This window comes from Oryctolagus cuniculus, chromosome 5, assembly GCF_964237555.1.
Source record: "Oryctolagus cuniculus chromosome 5, mOryCun1.1, whole genome shotgun sequence".
NCBI classification, from domain to species: domain Eukaryota; kingdom Metazoa; phylum Chordata; class Mammalia; order Lagomorpha; family Leporidae; genus Oryctolagus; species Oryctolagus cuniculus.
This window is the reverse complement of record NC_091436.1, coordinates 5,600,358-5,622,590: the sequence shown is the minus strand read 5'-3', so window position 1 is coordinate 5,622,590 and position 22,233 is coordinate 5,600,358. Positions and strand designations below refer to the sequence as shown.

The 22,233-nt window shown below is 44.4% G+C and overlaps 1 protein-coding gene across 4 annotated transcripts in view; it reads left to right on the top strand.

Moving 5' to 3' along the window:
• Positions 1–22,233, top strand: part of PACRG (parkin coregulated) — a 578,050-nt gene that overhangs the window by 378,808 nt on the left and 177,009 nt on the right. Inside the window, exon 5 of one of the 4 annotated variants that reach the window (XM_051855184.2) lies at positions 585–22,233. This exon is cut by the window's right edge and continues 20,595 nt beyond it. The exons of the other annotated variants lie outside the window; for them this stretch is intronic. Within the exon in view, the coding sequence (XP_051711144.1) occupies positions 585–937 (353 nt within the window). The 3' untranslated portion in view covers positions 938–22,233. The remainder of the gene's footprint in view (positions 1–584) is intronic. 4 annotated transcript variants of the gene reach the window in all.

The following is a 22,233-nucleotide window of genomic DNA, read 5'->3' as shown; positions in this document are numbered from 1 at the left end:
TTCCTTTCTTCGTAATTTCATGAGTTCATCTTAGTTCGATTCCAACCTCCTAAGCATATCGCTCTGTCAGTGCAGGGAAGGCTCTGCAGGGGTCCTCCTGGGACCAGTGACACTCTTGTTAGATAAGTCACAGTCACGGATGAAGTCAACTTGACTGACAGTTGGGAGATCAACATGAAGAGTCCTAATTTACAGAAAAAAATAACTTTGTCACGATTCTCACGACCGCTTCCTCAGTGATGCTGTGGAACCTGTTTATGAGCCATATTCAAGGGGAGGAACACAGCTCTGCCTCCTCCACTGGGAAACGGAGAAGGAGGCAGAGACTGAAGCGATTTGGTGAGCAGAAATGTCTGATGAGCACCCGTTTAATTAGATGGCAGAAGAGTGTGGGTGACGTCCAGGGTGGAGACGATATGCCATGGTAGGGGTTGTGAGAAGGCATGTTTGGGGGTGCGGGGGGCCAGACAATCAAAAGCAGCAGGCCTGTCGTCATAGACTCCGGCTGAGGAAGGGCGGCGGGAGCTGCTGAGTGTCTCCTGAGGGTGACAAGGCCCTTACTTACCTCAGCTCTCTGCATGCAGCTGTGCAGCCGGTGCAGGAGGCATGGAGGCATGGAGGCATGGAGGCATGGAGGCAAGGAGGCAAGGAGGCAAGGAGGCAAGGAGGCAAGGAGGCAAGGAGGCAAGAGGGATGGAGGGAAGGAGGCAAGGAGGGAAGGAGGCAAGGAGGCATGGAGGCAAGGAGGCAAGGAGGCATGGAGGCAAGGAGGCATGGAGGCAAGGAGGCAAGGAGGCAAGGAGGCAAGGAGGCATGGAGGCAGGGAGGGATGGAGGCAAGAGGGATGGAGGGAAGGAGGCAAGGAGGGAAGGAGGCAAGGAGGCAAGGAGGCATCCCCTCCTGGAACCTGCTGCAGGCAGAGCACACCTTCCTCTAGCACATGCCGTCTGTTGACTCTGACTCCAGGATTTCTCATGGATCATCTTCCACGTGCGAAGCCCTGTGCCAAGCACCACGCAGAGAACGGTGAACTTAGACAACGAAAAGCATAAATAAATAATGACACAGGTCATCGATGATGCTGATGATGACGGTAGCAGCCAGGAGTTACAGATCGCTCATTGCACACTAAGTGCCTTGACATGTTAGCCAAAGAAGCCTCAAGCCAGGCTGGAGGACACTGTCCGGTTTGCTTGGTTCTTGCCTGAGAGGCCAGGTAACACAGGGGCAAGGGTTGAGGCAGCCTCGGGCAGGCACTGTGGCAGCCCTCACACGTGTCACCCTGAAGCCAGCCACCGGAGCTAGATTAGAAGTGAGGGAAGCACAGCCTCTTAAGGGAGTCATTTACAGCTGAGAGGAGAACGGCACCCAGTTTCTACTCTGTTTAAGGGGCTTGCGTGAACCCAAATGACTCACTCCATCTCTTGTATCCCTTCAGCAAGCACATGGTGAGGATAAATACATCCTCTTAAATATCCAGTCCGACTGGTTCCTGCCTCTTGCAGGTGCGCATTCTCTGTTGTCTACGAAGACTCGCTCCCATCTGTCTGCCTTCTCTTCCACTTTGGAAGAGTGCTGAGCAGTCCACCCCCAGTCTAGTGCAGATCCTTGCCCTCCAGAACCTGCCCCAGAACAGACAGGCTCAGTTCCCGCCGCAGACACTCTGGTCTCGCCCATCTCCCCTGGTGACGACTCCCAGTTGCCCAGCTCTGTCTCCCGCCTGAGATGATGAAACCAACAGTTTGAATTTTGAGCTCCTCTGGCAAAATCAGTAACATTTCCTTTCCAGAGAGGGAGACACACTGTAGCAGACACTCTTGATAATGAGTCCCGTTCACAAGTGCAAGGTAAACACAGGGAGTTCCAACTGCTTTTATGCATAATGAGGCATTTACACAAACAACATCCACACAGCTAGCTGAACTGCCTGGGGCAAAAATAATATTCCACCTTCGAGCTTAATTACTGCCGAAACTGGGAGCTGGTAGGAAGCTTTCTGCTCCAGTTTTGAAGTGCTGATTAACTGTGTTCAGGAGGTTGCTTTCGCTTTGTTGTGTTGTGAACCCCCTTGCTTGGAAGCCCTTTGTGGTCGGTGGCAGAGACAGGGTGTCTGTCTTAACCTGCCATTGTAAGAGAACTGGTCCAGTGACTTGGCATTTCTTTCACGCAGTAACCTGTGTTCCTTGGCAATAGTTTGTGAGATTTCATACTAAGTACTGCACTCGTTCTTTGCTATTTTTACTCTGAGTGTGTTTAACCAATTCTCTTTGATGAATGTGCTTGCAAGCTTGGTGGTATCTCACTTTGTCTAACAAATGCGTTCTTGGCATGTGGTATGTAAATTGCATTCTAACCCATCGAATCATATATGCAAATACCTGAGGGATACTCTTTTTAAGAAATGAATCACATTCTGCATTTGAAGTGGATTCATATGCCCCTAAATTTTCTTTCCTGATAATCTAGGCTTTTCCTTGGTTTGCTTGATTTAGGTAGTACTTACATCAGATTGTTAAATTCGTTGAGGAGTTTTAAAAAGCCAAGAGGATTCTGGGAGGAGGTGGACTAGGGAGCACCAGGAATCTGTCTCCCCGCACAAAGGACAGTGGCACCGGCAGAGTCCATCTGGTGTCAGTCTTCTGGAACTTGGGAGCCTGTACTCAGGTTTGCGATTTAACTTTCAGGGTAAGACGTGGAAGGTCAACAGTCGACCAAATCCCTTACATAGAACTAGAAAACATGGATCTCATAGAATTAACATTTAAAGAATGCCTACGTGTGCTGTACCTGACTTGCAAGGGCAAAGAGGATGTAGGCTCATTGTGCCGGGGTGGGCACTGCCTGGACTGTGGGGAGCAATAGAGCAATCCTCCCTGCTCCCAGTGATGCCACAGTAGCCCAGAGATGGAGCTGTCTTTGCCGTATAAGCATGTAGTAGTTCATCAGAAAAACATCCTAAGAGTGACAGGCTTGAACAAATTGTCATCGCATATAATGAATGAGGGGAACCAGTCCACAGTCTCCCCTGTGCCTGCTAACCAGAAGGAGAGGTTGAGTGGCAAATCGCGCGTGAGGGAGATAGCAACAGGGCCAGGGTTGAAGGCAGCAAACCTTGCCGTGAGTAATTTGAGTTGAAAATAAAAAATAAGCAGAATGTGGGTACAGGTGCATAGTGAAGTCTGCACATGTCCACCTGCATCTTCCTCAGACTCAGCCACTTTCAGACGCAGGCCAGCCCCCCTTCCCTCCACGCCACAGTCCATTCTGCCCTGGAGAACAGCAAGGAACAGAAATCCGGTTCTCCTTCCTCAGTCCCCGCCTCAGCAACTTCCGTAATCACACTGCAGCCTCTCCCTGTGTCCACATCCTGAGAGCAAGCCCATGCCCACACCTGTTCCATGGCCCAGGAGGCAGCAGTGTATTCTGATGTTGGAAGAAAACTCTCTGTGGGTTTCTGGGGCCTTCCTTAAAGGCTGACTCTAGGACCCAAGTCCCCTCACACCCCCGCAACCCGAGGTACAGGCTCGCTCCTGCCGGTCCCAGAAAGTCACGATGGGAGCTGACGTGTCGGGGTAGGAGTCGTCCGCCCGTTGCCTGTTTGAGGTAATGAGCCATCTGGACATCAGAACAGCACGGCGTGTGACATGCCCGGGGGCATACAAGAGCAGAGGGCGGCAACGGCGGCCCAGGCCAGAGGAAACAGAGATGGGAGCTGTGGCTTCGCAGGGGCCTTCTGAAAGGGATGCTGAGAGTAGGTGTTTGCTCCTCGCACGGACTGTATCATTTAGGTCACGTGGACTTGCACCAAGAGAATGGAGGAGGTTAAAGCTTGAGGGTTGGCGCTTGAAAAATCAGCAGGACTTGGCAAACTCAGTATGGAGATGCAGAGTAAAGGATGGCTCAGAACTGAGAAGCCTGGGTGACAGGGGGTAGTGGCGCATGCTCAGGAGTGGAGAGCCCCGAGAAGCCGGAGGGGAAGGCCAGGAGCTCAGCTCAGTCCTGCCCGAGGGGAGCTGGAGCTGTTGCCAGGGCCTCCAGGAGAGCACGCTCAGCAGAAGTGGAAGGGCAGACCCTCCAGCCTACCTCCTGCCCAGCTTCCCCTCCACGCCTGCGATCCAGGACTGGGTGAGAAGGCCAAGGCAGAGCATGCAACATGAGAGAGAAGGAAGTCAGAGGATGACTCAGGAAACCCTCATCCAAGCGCATTCTAGAACTTCCAGCCTCCCCCCAAACCCTCTGGGAAGCCAGATCAGTCTCACTCCCAATCACAGTTGTGCACACGGGAGCCCTCACAGTGCCAGGGACAAATGAAGGAGGTAGTGGGAGGCACCCAGAATGCGGGGTGCGTCCTATGAAGAAGGGAGGCAAGGCCAACACATGGGGCCACAAAACAGGACTTCAGCCTTGTTCGGCTGCAGAGAGGAGAACAAGGTTCCAGAGTTCCCAAGGGAATGAGACTCCCACAGGCTGTTTGATCTGCGGAGTGGAGTCTGTGGGCAGAAAGTAGCCAGCCCGTGTGGTCTTGCCAGTGCATATGACCTTGATGTGAGAATAAGGTTCAAGAGAAGGAGCCCATTAGCATACGAAGGCTGAGACAGGCGTCCACTCTTACCTACAACGTGGAGAAGCTCTGGCCTGCTACTGACTGTCAGTAACTCATTACACAGCATTGTATATGGTCTCTGTGCATTGGGGGAAAACAGTAATTATTTACTCAGAGCATTCCGACTGCCAAGGTATTTATACTCGGCACAACAGAGAGAAAAATAATAATTGCCACCTACCTACCCATTAGGAGTGCCGTCTGGAGAGAGGTTTCATGCTTGGATGAGAGGGTGTGCAGATAGCAGGGTGTCAGCTGCTTCTGATCCGTCCCCTCTTGGAGTAAACCCGCGGCCCGGGGCAGTGGTGCCGCTGCTTGTTGACATTGCTGATGGCAGATTTCCTCCCAGGGTGGCTGGAAGGGAAGTGAGCATGCACTCCCCATGGTCTCGCCGAGCATTACCGAGGTCTGCTCTTCAAATGAAAATCAAAAACCAAGTTACTGCATGGCCAACCCCCAGTTTACTTACAAAACCTCATTTCTAAGTTGCTTAGAGAAAAATTGTCTTTCATCTCAGGGTGATTGTACCTTACCTATTTCATTTGCTAACTTAGTAAAGAAGAACTAGTTTTAAAAATTCAGAGGGTGTCATATTTATTTTCTATACATCTTGTCACTTACTGTGTATGTTTGTAAACAAATATGTTCCGTTTTCTAGGAGACATATGGTTTCTAACTCGCTTGACTTAATAAGGTAACAGAAGTTCCATGTTAAATCTGCCTCTCCGGGTTGCATTCTCCTGGTGATTTACTGCTTCAGAGAGTGTTTGCTTCAAGGGCACTGCCTGACTCTCTGTCCCTCTCCTCTCCTCTCCACCTCCCCTGCCCTTCCCAGACATGTGGGACAGTGACCCAAGCAAAGAGAGGCAGGAAAAGTCTAAAAACAGAACACACAAGGCCTTGGGGTATTTTCAACAAGCCACTCCTATCCTGCCCTTTACTTGGAAAAGTTCAGCAAACATAGTTCATTCTATGGGTCACCTTCTAGCTCCTAGCACCTTCTCTCCTAGCTCAAGCTAGGAGAGCCACTAAGGGGCTAACTCCCAGGGGGCTGCGCCCATTGTAACCTTGGGTTCAGCTTAACCAAAGCCCTCAAGGGGCTCTTTCAGGTGTGGGCAGAAAAACGCGGCTCCAGCAGGCTCCTCTCTGAGAGCACTCATTGTTGTCATTTAACCTGGGGGACCCCTGCGACTCCAGCTCTGCAGCCAGACTCCTCCTGGCAGGGGCCGTGCACGTGAGCAAGCCGCTTAACGTCCTGCAGCTCCATTCCCTTGCTGTGAAAGCAGGGTATGGATAGCACTCTGCTCACAGGTTTGTTTGCAGGGTTGCACTAATATTAGCTAAGCACTCAGGACGTCGCCTGGCACCTCGTGAGTGCCAGAAAATGGTGAAACACTGGGCTGCTCCTGGCGCTGTGACCAAGTGACCGGCGCCCGACTGTCCCAGCTGGACTTGTCCTCGGAAGGCAGGGGAGAAAGCCAACAGGGATGGCTCAGAGCAACTGGACACCACGACGGCTTCAGCTCATCTTGGAGTAATGAAGTCCTAATAGGTTACCTATTTTTTAAAAGTTGTAAACCCTGAACAGGCACAGGAAAGTGACTGTAACCGCAACTCAGAGAGGCATAAAAACCATTGCTACTGACAAAAACCTGCCCCCCAAAACTTGTTTTAGTTGTAATGTCAGCATCATTTTATGGTTTTGTTCTCTTTCTTTGTTTGTTTGTTTCAGAGCTTTAAACGCTGGGCTTATATTTCAGGGCTCCTGGTTCAAATAAAACGTCTGGCCTCGTTGGCTTTCTCTTTCCACGTTCGGCAGGTCTAGCGTGGCTTCAGCCTCTGGCTCCCTTTCTAAGATGCATTTTTGTGGGGTATCCGTCTTCCCATTCGTGGCCTGAGAAAAATATTATGCTCATTTTTTCTAATAGAGCAGTGATATGAAATTTCTTCCAGAATAGGTAGAGTTTTAGGGAAAGGCTGTGTGTGGCCCAGGCAGGAATCACGTCAAGGAAAAGAAGAGGTAAAACTGAAGTGAGGACTGGCCCAGAATGCAACTATTTTTGGGAAGAGTTCTGCGTGCTGTAACTGCCACTGGCCTGCCAGAACATCAGCTGCACCTCGCCGCAAGTCTTAGCAAATCGCCTTCTGCTCCTGCACACGTCTGCCCCGTAAGTAGACCACGCACATGTCACGCGGTCACCTGCTCCCTGCCCCCAGCAATCCTCCCATCTCCCATTTGTGCAATGCCCGTGCTGGGGTGAGACGCCTTAGCTCCCAAAGGCCTGACAGCTGCGTGTCACCAACACGTTTGTCCCCAGGCTAGCAGGACAGGAGACAGTTGAAACAGTTGGCCAAGAAGGTGCAGAAAGAGCAACAGACATTCATCCATCCAACTTTCAGCTCCTGTGTGTGAGGCAGAATCCATCCTCTGCTTCCGCCTCCTCTTCCACCAAACTACTTCTGCTTTCATTTTTGCTTCGTTTTTAACATGCTGTGGACAGCTGCACAGGACTATCTTGGGGCAGTTTTGCAACTGAGCAGTCTGAAGGGGCCAGTCTCCATGACCTCCCCACATGAGTTCTGGTAGTGAAGGTGCTGAGAGAGTCCCCTCATTCCCAGGCCCTCCCATGCCTGGCTTTGTCCCCGTGACATGAGAACCAGGCCACACTGCAGTAGACCCTGGCTACACTTCACATTGGCCAGATGCCAGGCAGCCCCTGACACCCACAGTTCAAGAACAGAGGTGTTACTTAGGAATACACTGGAAACTGTCCTAAATTCACACACTATGAGGTATAAAAAACATGATCACTGCAAATTTCAGAAATGGCTACACTTACCCACACCTGGCCCGATAGATACTTTCTGGAATGAATGTATGGATGCTTGAAATGTAATTTTTGGTTCATATATTTTTATCTCACCAAACCTCAGTTTCTTCATCACACAATAAAAATAATAATGATTTTGTTGTTGAAGATCAAATGTGACGAGGTACTTTGAAAATTGCAAACACTATACAAGGTTATTAATTTTCTTTCTTTTCCTTTCCTTGGGCAAGACTCCACTGTGTTGCAGCAGCCCTATATTCCAGGGCCGTGGAGTGCTTTTATATCTTTGCTGAACATTTCAAGTCTTTTACTGGCAAATCCTCATAGTTCACTTCTATCCAATGGACATCTGGCTGCCAGGGCTCCCGTGATGCGTGCAGCCATGGGCCCAGTCCCTCCTCACAGTTTCTCCTGTGCCTCTCCCTTCCTGCCCATGCAAGGGTATTGTGGTCTGTCTTCTGTGTTTGCTCTTACGCACACCACGTATGTGAATTTCACATCATTTTTATCATGAAATGTCTCCATCAGGAGCTCGTTTCCTTAAGTGTGTTTGTTTTCCGTGTCTAGAACGTACACTTCATTCCTCTTGGTCATCTCTCTGTTGCTGTATTAACTTTTCAGCACTGAAATGAAACACTTGGGAAGTTTGTTCTGAAGTAAGATCAAGTGGCCGCGTTGGTTTGGCCTCTGACGGGCATGCCAGTAGCAGTGGTGCAGTAGGTGGGAAGGCAGGATCGCATATGAGCCAGGAAGCGGGGAGAAGGCATTTCTAGCAACCCTCTCCCAGGAACATTCTTCCAAGGACAGGTCCCCTGCCACACACGACCTCCCACCGGGCACACCTCCTAACCTTCATGACTGAATTAACGTTCTACCTTCCTAGCAGCATTAACTGTAATTTTAGGGCTTAAACTTCAGCATGAGGTCTTGGCCTCTCCTAGTCAAACTGTAGCTACTGGGTGTTGCAAGGCGAACAGGTGCTTTGTTACTGGTGTTTTCACATTATTAAGTACCAACAGCAGACACTTACCCTGGCCTGTATTTTCACTAAAAAGAAAAAAATTTTTCTGGTATAAACATGCTCAGGACATTTAAATATCTTAGGAGAATGGAAGAGACAGGCGTATGTTTTTCTGTGACTTAACGATGTATTTCTGACTGCTGCCACATCTGTGTTCCCCATCTTCATCCTACTCTAACCAGAACTTTTACAAAAAACACATTTTTATTTTGTATTCTATTTTTCCAAATTTCAGTGGGATATAACTAGCATGAAGATGCATCAAAAACTTTTGTAAAATTTGCAGTAAAAGATGTTTGTTTCGGTGCAACAATGTTTTGAACTTCATGCTGTGCGTTCGGCATGAACTTTTGAAGGCTCCTACCACATCTGCACATTGTTCACGCATACCTTGTGGTGAGTTTGGACACACATTCATGTTACCATCACCACAAGCGAGGTAGGAAACACATCCACCAACTCCTACATCACTTAACATGAGCTGTAACCTGTAATAGATTCCTCTGTGCAGTCACTTGTTGTTCACACTGGGCTGTACTGCAGGTCTCCGGTGTGCCCTCCTCATTTCAGACAGCTGTAGCTTTACACCCCCAGAGCAGACACTCGCCCTGTCCCTGCTGACCGCCATTCTAGCTTCTACTTCCATATGGTCTTAAGTGAGGAGTCACGTGATATTTGTCTCTCTGTGACTGTAAGGTCCACCCACACTGTCACACATGGCAAGATTTTCTTCTTTAAGGCTGAATAACATTTCAATGTATGTAAATACCATATTTTCTGTATCCACTCATCTGCCAATGAACACTGTGGTTGTTTGTCTATCTGGGCTGGTGTGACCAATGTGGCAGTGAACACGGGGTGCAGGATATCTCTCCCAAATCCTGATCTCCGTTCTCGGCTGTATATGCAGGGGGTGAGGTTGCTGGATCGTCTGGTAGCTCTTTCATTTGCTTTTTTACAAAAACCTCTGTAATGTTTTTCATAGTCACGGTACCAATTTACCTTCCAGCCAACCGTACAGTATACTAGCATTCCCACTTCTCCAACAACCTCTCTAACACTTGTCTTTTTTCCAACTTTTTTCTTTTAAAATTTTTTTAATTTTAATTTTTAATTAGTATTTAACAGATTCCATGTGATTTGTAAGTACAATTCTAAGAACATAATGATATTCCCTTCCTCCCTCCTCCCTTCCCACTTCTCCCTCCCACTCTCCTTCATTTTCCCTTTCTTAAATAATGGCCGTCCTAGCAGGTGAAAGGTGATTTAGATTTCCATTTCCCTGATGGTTAGTTGCGTTGGATGCTTTTTCACATATTTGTGTTATTGACCATCTGTATGTCTTCCGTGGAGAAATTTCTATTCAAGTACTTTCTCCAGGTTGCCTTTGGGTTGTTTGGGTTTTGTCTTTTGAGCTGTAAGAGTTACTTATATATTTTGGAAATTAACCCTATGTGGGATATGTGGTTTGTAAAATGTTCTCCCAGTGCATAGGTTGACTTTTGACTCTGTTGACTGTTTCCTTTGCTGTGCAGGAATAGATGAGAATGGATAAAAGGGAAAAGGATAGACAAACCTCAAGACGATTTGATTAGGCTTTTGCTTATTTTTTTAAATAGACAAAAAATATAGAATAAGTTATGACTTTATAAAGAATAATTAGTTAAGAGCTTGTTTGTTGGCTGAAATTCCTGGATTCTAGAGCTAATCATATAACTTTGAGCATGTTAACCTAAGTTAGAGCAAAACCTTTCTAATTATAGAACCTGATGTCCAACAGTTATGGAAATTATCACAAATACTACCTTTATTAAGTCCTTAAATTAACTATTTAAAACTTAATTTACTAGATCATAGTCTAACCAAATATAAAGTAATTTGGCCTTATTTTTCTTAAGAACTCCTTGGAAAAGAGACTGAGGAGATTAAGGGAAAGATTTCTGAGTCTGGGAAAAAACAGGCAGTTCCTCTGGAATTGGACCTGCATGAGAACAGAAGCCGGGGCGGGCAGTGGGGAGCAAGGAGGAGGCTGAGGCCCCATGTCCCTGAGGGAGATAATGACTCATGTTCATTGGAGCCCTCAGGAGGCTGCGCGTGTGTTTGGATGTGTACCAGTAGTGACACCTGCTCCACCATGTTTACTGCAGTGCCGTTCACAGTACCCAAGACAGGGAATTGCCCGAGATGTCCGTCATCAGATGACTGTATGAAGAAAATGTGGTATATATACACAATGGATGGAAAGGATGAAATCCTGTCATTTGCAGCAAAATAGATGGACCTAGAGGGCACCATGTTTAGTGAAATAAATCAGACAGAGAAAGAGAAATACCACATGTTCTGTGGGAGCTTAAAAAAAAACACAATATGAACACAGAATGTTGAATACTAAAGGCTGGGATGGGTAAGAAGGATACAGCAAGTTTGGATTTTAAAAAATGTGGGAAGTAGGGCGTGGTTTATGAATGTGATCTATATACTAATAAAAGATGTTAATCTAGAGGAAGCTGGGTGTGGGGTGCACAGAAACTCTTTGTACAACTCTACAATTTTGTTTTTCAAATTAAAGACCATCCTGAAATTAAAATTTCTTTTAAAAAGGAGGCAGCATGACTATAGGAGGCACTGCCTTGGGCAGCCATGATAATTCATAATATGGCTGTAAATTTTGAACAGCTGTCATTCCAAAATAATCCCATCCTACAGGGACAGCCTGTAAATTTTTAAAAAATGTCTTACCTCCCTGTATTCCAAAATGTGTAGTCTCATGTATTATAGTCTCCTGAAAAAAAGGAAGTGAAATATTCAAAATTCTAAAGAAGGAAGAAGAGGTGACAAAGAGGAAAATAGTTGCCTTTCTCAAAATAAAACAGTGCAGGGGCTGAAAGATAAATCAGTAGAAAACAGGGGACAGTAAGGAGCAAACCCACCTACATGTGGTAATATAAATATTCAATAAAAGTGATAATTAAAATCAATAGGGAAAGTCTGCATTATTCAATTCATATTGAACTCATTAGCGTTCCATTTGGAGACAGCAACGTCAGAATGTGTGCTTCACAGCCCTCCTCATATAATTTTCAAATGGTTTCAGGATTGAAGTGTAAAAATATTAGAACCACAAAAGAACTAGAAGAAAATAGAAAACAATTTTGTTAAGAAATGAGTTATTGAAAAGGGTTTTTTTTTTTACCACAACACAAAATGTGGGAAGCATCAAGAAAATGGTCGATGAATCTGACTTTATAAAACTAAAAATCCATGTAAAACAAAAACCCCAACATAGACTTGCACAGCAAATAGTAAATTGGAAGGAAATAATTTCAATACATGTGATAGTAAAGATTAATTCCCCAGAGGAACAAAAAGCTACTGAACAGCAATAAGAAAAAGACAACACAAAAAACAACAGCAATCAGAGAAGAAACATGGTCAAAAACAGCGAACACATGATCAACCTCACTGATGAAGTCATTAAAGTCATAAAGCCAACTGACTCCCAGGTCTGACGAAATGCTGAGAAAATGGACATTCTTATTAATGGCTGAAGAGGGCAGATATGCACAATGCTTTTGAAAGATGATTTAATACTTTCTATTATTTCTGATCTCTAGAAAATCTATTTTTTTTATTTTTCCCCCAGAAACCTTTTATTTAAAGAATACAAACTTCGTACATTTCATAAGTACAACTTTAGGAACATGGTGATTCTTCCCAACCATACTTGCCCTCCCACCCACTCTCCCAATACTCCCCCTCCTCCCTCTCCTATTCCCATTCTTATTTTCTACTAAGATCTATTTTCAATTAACTTTATACACATATGATTAACTCTGTGTTAAGTAAAGAGTTCAACAAATAGTATGAAAAAAAAGTTCCTCAACAGTCAGGACAAGGGTTTTTCAAAGTCTTTGTTTCTCTAAGTGTCAATTTCACTTCTATAGATTGTCTTTTAGGTGCTCTATTAGTTATCATAGGTCAAGAAGAACATATGGTATTTGTCCTTTTGGGACTGGCTTATTTCATTAAGTATGATGTGGGGTTTTTTTGTTGTTTTTGTTGAAGATTTATTTATTTATTTGAAAGGCAAAGAGTTATAGAGAGGCAGAGGTAGAAAGAAAGAGATGTCTTCCATCTGCTGGTTCAATCCCCAGACGACCACAACAACCAGAGCTGCGCAGATCCGGAGCCAGGAGCTTCTTCCAGGTCTCCCACCCAGGTACAGGGGCCCAAGGACTGGGGCCATCTTCTACTGCCTTCCCCGGCCATAGCAGAGAGCTAGATCAGAAATGGAACAGCTGGGACTCGAACCGATGCCCATATGGGATGCCAGCATTGAGGCAGCAGCTTTACCCGCTACATCACAGTGCCAGCCCCAACTAAGTATGATGTTTTCCAGTTTCATCCATTTTGTTGCAAATGACTGGATTTCTTTTTTTACTGCTGTATAGTATTCCATGGTGTACATATCCCATAATTTCTTTATCCAGTCTTCAGTGGATGGGCATTTGGGTTGATTCCATATCTTAGGTGTTGTGAATTGAGCTGCAATAAACATGGGGGTACAGATAACTCTTTCCTATGCTGGTTAATTTCCCTTGGGTAAATTCCCAGGAGTGGGATGGATGGCTAGGTCATATGGCAGGTCTATATTCAAATTTCTGAGATAGCTCCATACTGTCTTCCACAGTGGCCTTATCAGCTTACAATCCCACCAGCAGTGGATTAGGCTATCTTTTCCCCCACATCCTCACCAGCATTTGTTGTTTGTTGATTTTTGTATGAAAGCCATTCTAACCTCTTTGTGTTTTTGATTTGCATTTCCCTGATCTTGAGCATTTTTTCACGTCTTTTGGCCATTTGGGTTTCCTCTTTTGAAAAATGTCTAAGTCTTTTGCCCATTTCTTAACTAGGTTGCTTGTTTTGTTGTTGTGGATTTTCTTGTTCTCCTTATGTATTCTGGGTATTAATCCTTTATCAATTGAATAGTTCGCAGACAATTTCTCCCATTCTGTTGGTTGCTTCATCACTTTGCTGAGTGTTTCTTTTGCAGTATAGAAGCATCTCAATTTGATGTAATCCAATTTGTTGATTTTGGCTTTGATTGCTTGTGCCTCTGGGGTCTTTTCCAAGAACTCTTTGCCTATGCCAATGTCATGCAGGGTTCCCACAATGTTCTCTAATAATTTGATGATATTGGGTCATAGATGTAGGTTTTTATTCCATTTTGAGTGGATTTCTGTGTAAGGTGTGTTGGTTTTTGTGTTGGTTCATGCTTCTGCATGTGGACATCCAGTTTTCCCAGCATCAGTTGTTAAAGAGACTTCCTTGCTCCAGGGATTGGTTGTTAGCTCCTTTGTCAAAGGTAAGTTGGTTTTCGAGGCATGGATTGATTTTTGGAATTTCTATTCTGTTTCATTAGTCTATCTATCTGTTTTTGTACCAGTACCAGGCTCTTTTGATTATAACTGCCCTGTAGTATGTCTTGAAATCTGGCATTGTGATGCCTCTGGCTTTGTTTTTGTTGTATAAGATTGCTTTAGGTATTTGGGGTCTCCTGTGTTTCCATATAAATTTCAGCATCATTTTTTCTATGTCTGAAAAGAATGTCCTTGGTATTTTAATTGGTATCACATTGAATCTGTAAATTGCTTTCAGTAGTATGGACATTTTAATGATATAGATTCTTCTAATCCATGAACATGAAAGATTTTTCCATTTTTTTGTATCTTCTTCTAGTTCTTCAGTGTTTTATAATTTTCATTGTAGAGATCTTTGACATCCTTGGTTAAATTTATTCCAAGGTATTTGATTTTTTTGTAGCTATTATGAATGGGATTGATCTTAGAAGTTCTTTCTCAGCCATTAATACATTCTATGAACATGAAGTATGCATTCATTTGTCCCCTAAATTCTCTTCCTAGGAAATAATCCTGCAAGAAAAACTGCAGAGATGTTCCAACAGTGAAAAATCCAGAAAAGTCTAAGTGTCCATCTGTAGGAGAATGGCTGATACTCAGCATCTTGATAAAATGATATACATGAGGGTGCTTCAAAAAGTTCATGGAAAAAGATGGAAGCCAAAGATTAGTTTGGGGTGGGCATTTGGAGTAGCCGATATGAAGCCACGTAGGACATCCCCTCCCATATCAGAGTACCTGGGTGCAATGCCCACTTCCACCTCCCAATTCTGACTTCCTGCTGGCGCAGATCCTGGGGGGCAGTAGCGATGGCTCAGCTAGTTCATGTCTTTGTGCAAACTAACACCAACAGAGTGGGTTCCTGCCAACAATGTGGGCCACCCAGATTGAGTTCCCAGTTCCCAGCTCTGGCTTGGGCCCAGCCTTAGGGGTCAAGCACTTTCGGGGTGGGAGCCCGCAGCTGGGAGCTCTCTTTCTCTCTCTTTCTGAGCCTGCCTCTGCTCTTTGTTTCTGCTCCTCTCAAATAAATAAATGAATAAATAATTTTTAAAATAGAAAGATTTTGATGTAAAGGTGTTTCAAACAGTTTTTAAGTAATACATATTTTCCATGAAATTTTTGAAGAACCCTCATATGTTCTGCCTGGTGGGAAAAAGAGCACAGTCCACACAACGTAGAACATGCACAACATGCATGCACAAATGCACACACTGCACACCATGGAGAGTTCTGTTGTATCTGACGGAGCAGCCATGTATGTGCGGGTATACATACTGCTAAATTAAAATACGCGACTGAGTAAACAGGCAGCTAGCTGTGAAGAGTACTTTTGGAGGCTAGGGGCTTGGTGGGATGAGACGTTTTTATTTATTTTGAATAAAATATGCCAAATGATGCTTTCATTTACAAGGTGCCAGAACACAGCAGCACTCAATGTCACTCAAGTAGCAAGTGCAAAGCTCCATCTCATTAGCCCTGCGCCGGCCTCATACCATTTGCTGTATGGCTGACCTTGAGACAGTACCCGAGAACCCACAAGGAGCACACCTGCTGAATACGTTCAGCCCCTCCAGACAAGTCCTTCCACTTCTGTTCATTTTACGGAACTAATTTCTGTGACATTTTATTTTCACACAGCATTGAAACCAAGATTGTCTTCAGTATTTACGAGGGCATTTACAAAAGGAACAGAGCAAATGCCATTTAGACAGGTCACAATAATTCTCCCTGTCCTTCTGACATCCAGTGTTTCAAACCTCACCTTCCTTCTGCACATCTCCAATTAAATCAAAGTACAGCACATAAAGCCACGGCGAAGACTCTGAAAGGGCACAGCAGAGGTGAAAACAAAATAACGTCATATAAAGCATTCCTTTTAGGAGGAATCTGTTTAGATTTCGTTACAATGAAAAGCCCAGGATAATTATCAAAGCAAAATGGCACAAAGACAAAAAGGACAAGAAAAGGAGGGTGGCAGGAAGTCAACGAGGCCCAGCACTCGTGGGCTCTTGCTTCTCTGATCCCTGAGCTGCGGAGCAGGCTCTGCAGTGGACAAGGGGAGCCGAAGGCTGCACCGTGACTGTGCTGCTGGCTGCTTCCCGGACAGGAGCCCAGGGACCGCCCGCAGTAGCATGGACTCACAGCACAGCGCACCCCGTACCCCTCCATCCCCTCATCCCCTCGTCTTCACCTGGCCAGGGACTGTGCAGCACGAAACACATTAGCAGCACACTGACAAGTCGTCTTATTTTAACCATAATGATGCATCTCATGTCTTTATGCAAACTAATACCAACAGAGTTAAGTGAAATGGATGATGCCATTTCTGACATTTAGCAAAAGCGCTGTGATTTCCAAAGCGCTGACTGGCCCTTCTGCTTCAGGGTCTAGAAAGAAAAATAGAAAAATTCTCCCAGACATGGTATTTCACACAGTTATTTCCCAATGATGATACCTTGTGAGATTGTGAAGTTTGAAGAGCAGATTGCTTTAGCCTACACAGCTTGAGCCTTTTCATGCTGTTTGTAAAAAAAATAACCTGTGCTTTTAATTGGTGGGTTTGACTGTCAACCCTTCGGGGGTCCTACTTGTAACTTCCTTCTACTGCATCTTCAAGCCCACGCAGGAGGGACTCATGTGTTTGGTCCTCTACTTCTCCAAGCACCACCCACCTGCAAAGAATGGGTCTTCCAGATTCGTCCTTGCTGGATAAGAATCTTCAGATCCCTTTATAACTACATGAATGTACTTCAAAAATGTTGAGGAAAAATGGATAAATTTACTTTGGTGCAAAAAATTTTTGCAACCCATATGTAACTTTTTCATAATTAACACACCTTTCATTTCTGTGAGCTCTTTGAAGACCCCTCTTACACATGGATTCCAAGGATGTGTGTTCCCAAACAGGTTTATCTTCTCATTCTCTTGACAGACTTCTTGAATTACACACACACACACACACACACACACACATATATCCTTGCTTGATTTAATTTTTTAAAAGATTTATTTATTTACTTGAAAGAGTTACACAGAGAGAGGAGAGGCAGAGAGGCAGAGAGAGAGAGAGAGAGAGAGAGAGGTCCTCCATCCGCTGGCTGCTGGTTCACTCCCCAAATGGCCGCAACACTGGAGCTGCGCTGATCCGAAGCCAGAAGCCAGGACCGTCTTCCAGGTCTCCTACCCGAGTTCAGGGGCCCAGGGACTTGGACCATCTTCTACTGCCTTCCCAGGCCATAGCAGAGAGCTGGATCAGATTTAATTTTTATTCGTTTCATTCTTTATGGCTATGGACACTTAAGTTGATATAGACACATATATATCTTCTCTATAATTTATCTCATTATCTCAGCAGTTTTAGTTTACAGCAACAACTTCTCGGGCCAGCGTTGTCACATGGATTGGGCCGTGTCATTTGGACACCACATGCCCATACCTATAAAAGCACACTTGATGTACAGCACAACCTGATTAAACCCTGCTGCTGATTTTTAAATTAATAGAATCGATTGAAATCTTATGTCTTATTTTAGCAGAAATGCAATATATACATTTAACTATGTCTCACTTGCTTTTAGAATCCATCTTGTAACATGAAATTTAAAGTATATACTCCGTGTTTTTTAATATTTCTTTGTTCCTTGATTATAGCTTATTATTTTTCAAAGAGCTTTGAAATTTCCAATTTTCAGGAGGTTTTTGAATGTAAAGTGTAATTGTTTTAAAATAACAAAATTGGTGAGATTATCTGAAGAAGATGATTCTCTATACCCAGGAAAGCCACTTAAAATTGGATGAAATTGAGGAAGTGGAGCAAAAGCTTAATTCTCAGGATATTAATCTAGTCTTTCTTTGGAACAAGAAACAGGGCTGAAAAATTGCCCTCTGTTGGAAATGGAGAATGAGTTTAAACATCCTCCTAAAGAATTATAATTGAGTTCCAGTCAGGAGTAGCTGGGAAAGAGAAAACTGAATTACTCAACGGCATTAAATATATTAGGAAAAAGAAATACCAATGCCTTCAGCCAGGGCAGCCTGCATGGTCTGACTGTTCAAGGCCTGAGTCCTGATGGAAACCGATAGGCTCTATTATGGGTGTCCATCAAGTAGAAAATGAATTTAGGGTGCCTTGGTCGTCTTTCTTGTCTGTAGACTGAACGTTAAAAAAAAGGGGGCTGTATTCATGCAAGCTATATAACTGAGTTTGCTGCTGCAATGGAACACAGGGTGGGTAGCCCCATGCTACACGGCCTCAGAGGCTTTCCTGCACTGCATTATTTACATGAATTGTGGCTGGTTCGAAGGCTGCACACCATCATCATAATCCCAGGCAGCGACCCCCACCAACCCTTAGCCACACTGTGCACTCACTGTGCAGGGAATGACTCACCCCCTGTTGGCAACTAATGGGAAAGTTCCCAAATGAATCAGGATTGGAGGCACATTTACCTCAAAGAAAGCTGTTTTCAATCCCTCTCCTCTAGTCTCAAGAAGGAATCGCTATGTTCTACAGAATTTGGAATCTAAAAAATAATAATAGAATTTGATAGACATCTGTCATACCATCTGTTATTTCAGTAGAAACCTAGATGGTATTATTAAATGGTAAACTAAGAGAATTCTAAATATTTAAGAATAATTCAAAATGTCAAGGAAAACACCTAGGATCTATAGATGGTAGTGGTAGCTCAGGCTCAAACAGTGTTTCTGGAAGTGGGTCCTTTGGAAAAAGTGGGTTAGAATCTCCATGTTTGTCTTCTAGTGGCATGTCCTAGACTTAGCCCATTCTTCAAAAACAAAAAACTCACATGGGGGTAGAGGCATCTGGAATTTACCATTTAGCAAATTCTCCATGCGATTGTTGTGTGTGCTCAAATTCAAGAACCAACACTTTGGGATTAGAATGTTAATAATTTTGGAGCCAAATTCACACCCATCACAGGAAGCTGTCAAATTATTGGTGCCTAATTTTTTTGTGGATTCAGCCTCTGGGTGGCCTATATTATGCCATGGGACCAAACAATGCCAGATGAGGGACACTAGAGGGATCCTGTGGCTGTCACCACCAAGATGCAAACACACCAGTCTCCCGTTTCCTCATGCATGACTCCGTTCTTCATGTGTTGCCCAGTCTGGATAATGCCTACATTTCACAGTTGTGGCTGCTCCGGTTGGCAAACCCTACCCCCACACTAATCACAGCTGACCCTTCCTCTGACCCACCATGGGTCCTTGTCCAAGGATATCCAACTTCAGATTTTTCATCTCCAAAATTAGGGCAACAGTACCTTCAAGGATGACAATTACATGGGTTTATATTTATAGAAGACTTAAAAACACAGCTCAACAATTGTAAGTGCTCATTTGGGAAAAAAAAAAAAAAAGGTGACTCATCCCAGAAAATGAGGAGCCAAGAGAAAAATGGAGAGATTAACACGAGCCTGGAATAGGCAATGTCCTCTCAGGAAAAGTGCATATGATGAGTCTCTCTGAGCTCCTAGGGACATCATGGAACAAAGAACTAAGACAAGAAATGCAAAAGAAAAAAAGTGATGCTTGAAGAGAAAACATGGGGCTGTGGGCAGTAGAGTGGCATGTGCACCTCCACAGCCACAGAGCTCCTGGGTTTGGAGCATGTCTTGATTGCATTTATCTCACTGGTGGCTGTATTTAGCAGCTTCTGCAAATGGAGGCTAGTGAACAAAGTTAGCACGTACCATTAGATGTCATGCCCAACTGAGCTCTGTCTGCACTAGACCCCAACATGTGACTATTCCACTTTCTTTTTCCTCCTCCTTCGATCTTAAGTCAAGGGATGCTGTCTGGCACAGCAAGTTAAGCCACTGCCTTGACACCATCATCCATTATGGATACCAGTTGGTGTCCTGGCTGTTCTACTTCCAGTCCAGCTCCCTGCTAATGCACCTGGAAGATCAGTGGAAGAGGGACCCTGCCACCCACATGGGAGATCCAGATGGAGTTCCAAGATCCTGGCTTCAGCCTGGTCCAGCCTCAGCCATTAAAGACTGGGAAGTGAACCAGCCATTGGAAGACTTCCCTTCTCTCTCTCTCTCTCTCTCTCTCTCTCTCTCTGTGTGTGTGTGTGTATAACTCTACCCTTCAAATAAACAAATATAACCTAAAAAAAAGAAAGATTAAGTCCATAGCTAGTTTCTATCCGTTCTTTGTTTCCTGTGCCATTGTTCTTCGCACTTTTCTGATATTCCATTTCAGATGCTTGTCACCTTGTACCTCAACTAGCTTAGCAAATCCTCACGATTCTTTAACAGCATCTTACAGGCCCACCACCTCTACCCTTTTTCTGTTCAAAACCCTGTAATCAGCCCCTACAAAAAAAATCTAGACTTTATTCAGTGGATTTCAGTGTTTCCCCCACTCGTGTCGCAGCTGTCCCTTCCAGCATCGTCTCCCACCACGGTCCCTCACCTCTCACCTGTGTCCTAAGTCTCCAGCCCCACCAGCCGTGCTCCAGCTGCACTCAGCCACATCCAGCACTCCCACCTCCTCTCAACTTGGCATGGGATTCCATCTGACCGCAGTGAGTGTGGCTAAGGAAGCGTAACCGAGCCAGAGGCATTGCAAGTGGGTGCTGGAGTTAGAGTGCCCTGCAGCCCAGGTCCTTCCCAGGATCCCAGAACTGGACCTTCTTTGGACATAGGGTTGTGCAGCTATAATTAGTTCAGAGGAGGTCTCAGTAGTGTAGAGGGGACCTTAGCAGTATAGGAGAAGATGTGAACAGATGCACAAAGGAGGGTGTGGCGGAGACAGGCACACACAGGGAGGCAGCTATGTGACAACAGAGGCAGAAATGGGAGCAAAGTGTCTCCAAGCCATGGAACAGCAGCGACTGCTGGCAACCACCAGGATGCAGAGAGAGGCATGAATCAGACTCCTCCCTTAGCCTTCAGCAAGAAAAAAAAAAACCCTTGCTGGCACCTTGATTTTAGGCTGTTTTAAGTCACCATAATTGCAGCCCTAGGAAACTAGTATCATGGCTTTTGAATGAGACATGCCAGCCTTCTTACCTCAGGAAAGCGTTGTGGGAGCAAATAGGGTTAGACGTGTGAGCAGGTTACTAGACCAGGAAAATCCTACACAGGCATCATGGAAAAGACTTACTTTCTCAACTCCTTCTCATTTCTATGCATAATGCCTGGCACAGTACCTTGTCCACAGAATGTCAGTGAGCACTTGTTTAATGTTTTGTTTTAATCTATCCATCCTCTATAGTACATTGGTTTTATCTTAAAGGACCCAAAGCACAGATACAAAGAACAAGGCTCATGTTCAGATTACAGTCAGGCCATTTATTGAAGTACAGCTTTTACTGCATATAATGTTATTTCAGAAGGACGTGATTTGATTTGTCTAGCTGAATATAAATAATACATTACATTATAATATCACTATATCATATATTAATTTTTAATGTACTAATGAAGTTATGGATTTAAAAATAAGATTTATTTAAGGTTAAAATTATTGAATTTATTTTTTTCCACAAATATGCCTTGCTTTATTGATGCTACTTAATAAAAATCCAATAAAAGCATATTCTATTTAAAATGACTACTTAATTCCCTCAAATATACTCATCAGTAAATTTAATCAACTGTCTATTTGGGCTGTAGCACAAACTTTCTAGTCCTGGCACAATAAAATGATTTCCTGCAAGGAAAAAAAGAAAACTCAGAATTCCAGGAATCATTATTTATAGAGTGAATGAGAACAAATTTCCCTTTGACATCTAACTTCTACTTAAAATGAAGCAACAAAAATGTTATTCTTTCTGTATTACTTTTCCTCTCAGAGTCTTTAAGCAGTTGGTACATGCCCTGCGGCTAACCCAGCCTTGCCAAAACCCAGTGAAGCTGATGGCAGTGCTGCTTAGGGAGGGGAAATAGAGACCATGACAGTTGCAAGCCAGCAGTCCGCTGACCCTGGAAGAGAACTTGAGACTTCCAGCACCACTGGCTCCAGCCCCTCTCTGGCAGGGACTATACGCCATGGATTTCCTCTGGGCTGTTAATGCATTTGTGAAGTCAAGAAGAAAAACACCTAAAACTCTTATGTTTAACATAAAAAAGAGATGACTTCCTGGGAGTGGGGGCCAAAGTTTTATGTCACTTACAAGTGGGCTTCAACGGCCATCAATTGCATGTGCACCAGGAAAATATAATTTTCAAAGTTGTTCTCCAGGATTGGTGGAGAGCAAAGGTGATATGAATTAAGGAGAGCGTTTTCTGGATCATTTTTCTTGGCTGCTTATGGCAGTATGACATTTTTGTGAAGGCTTAGTTAGGCTAAGCTAGGCTATGCCAAAGGAACAGAATATAA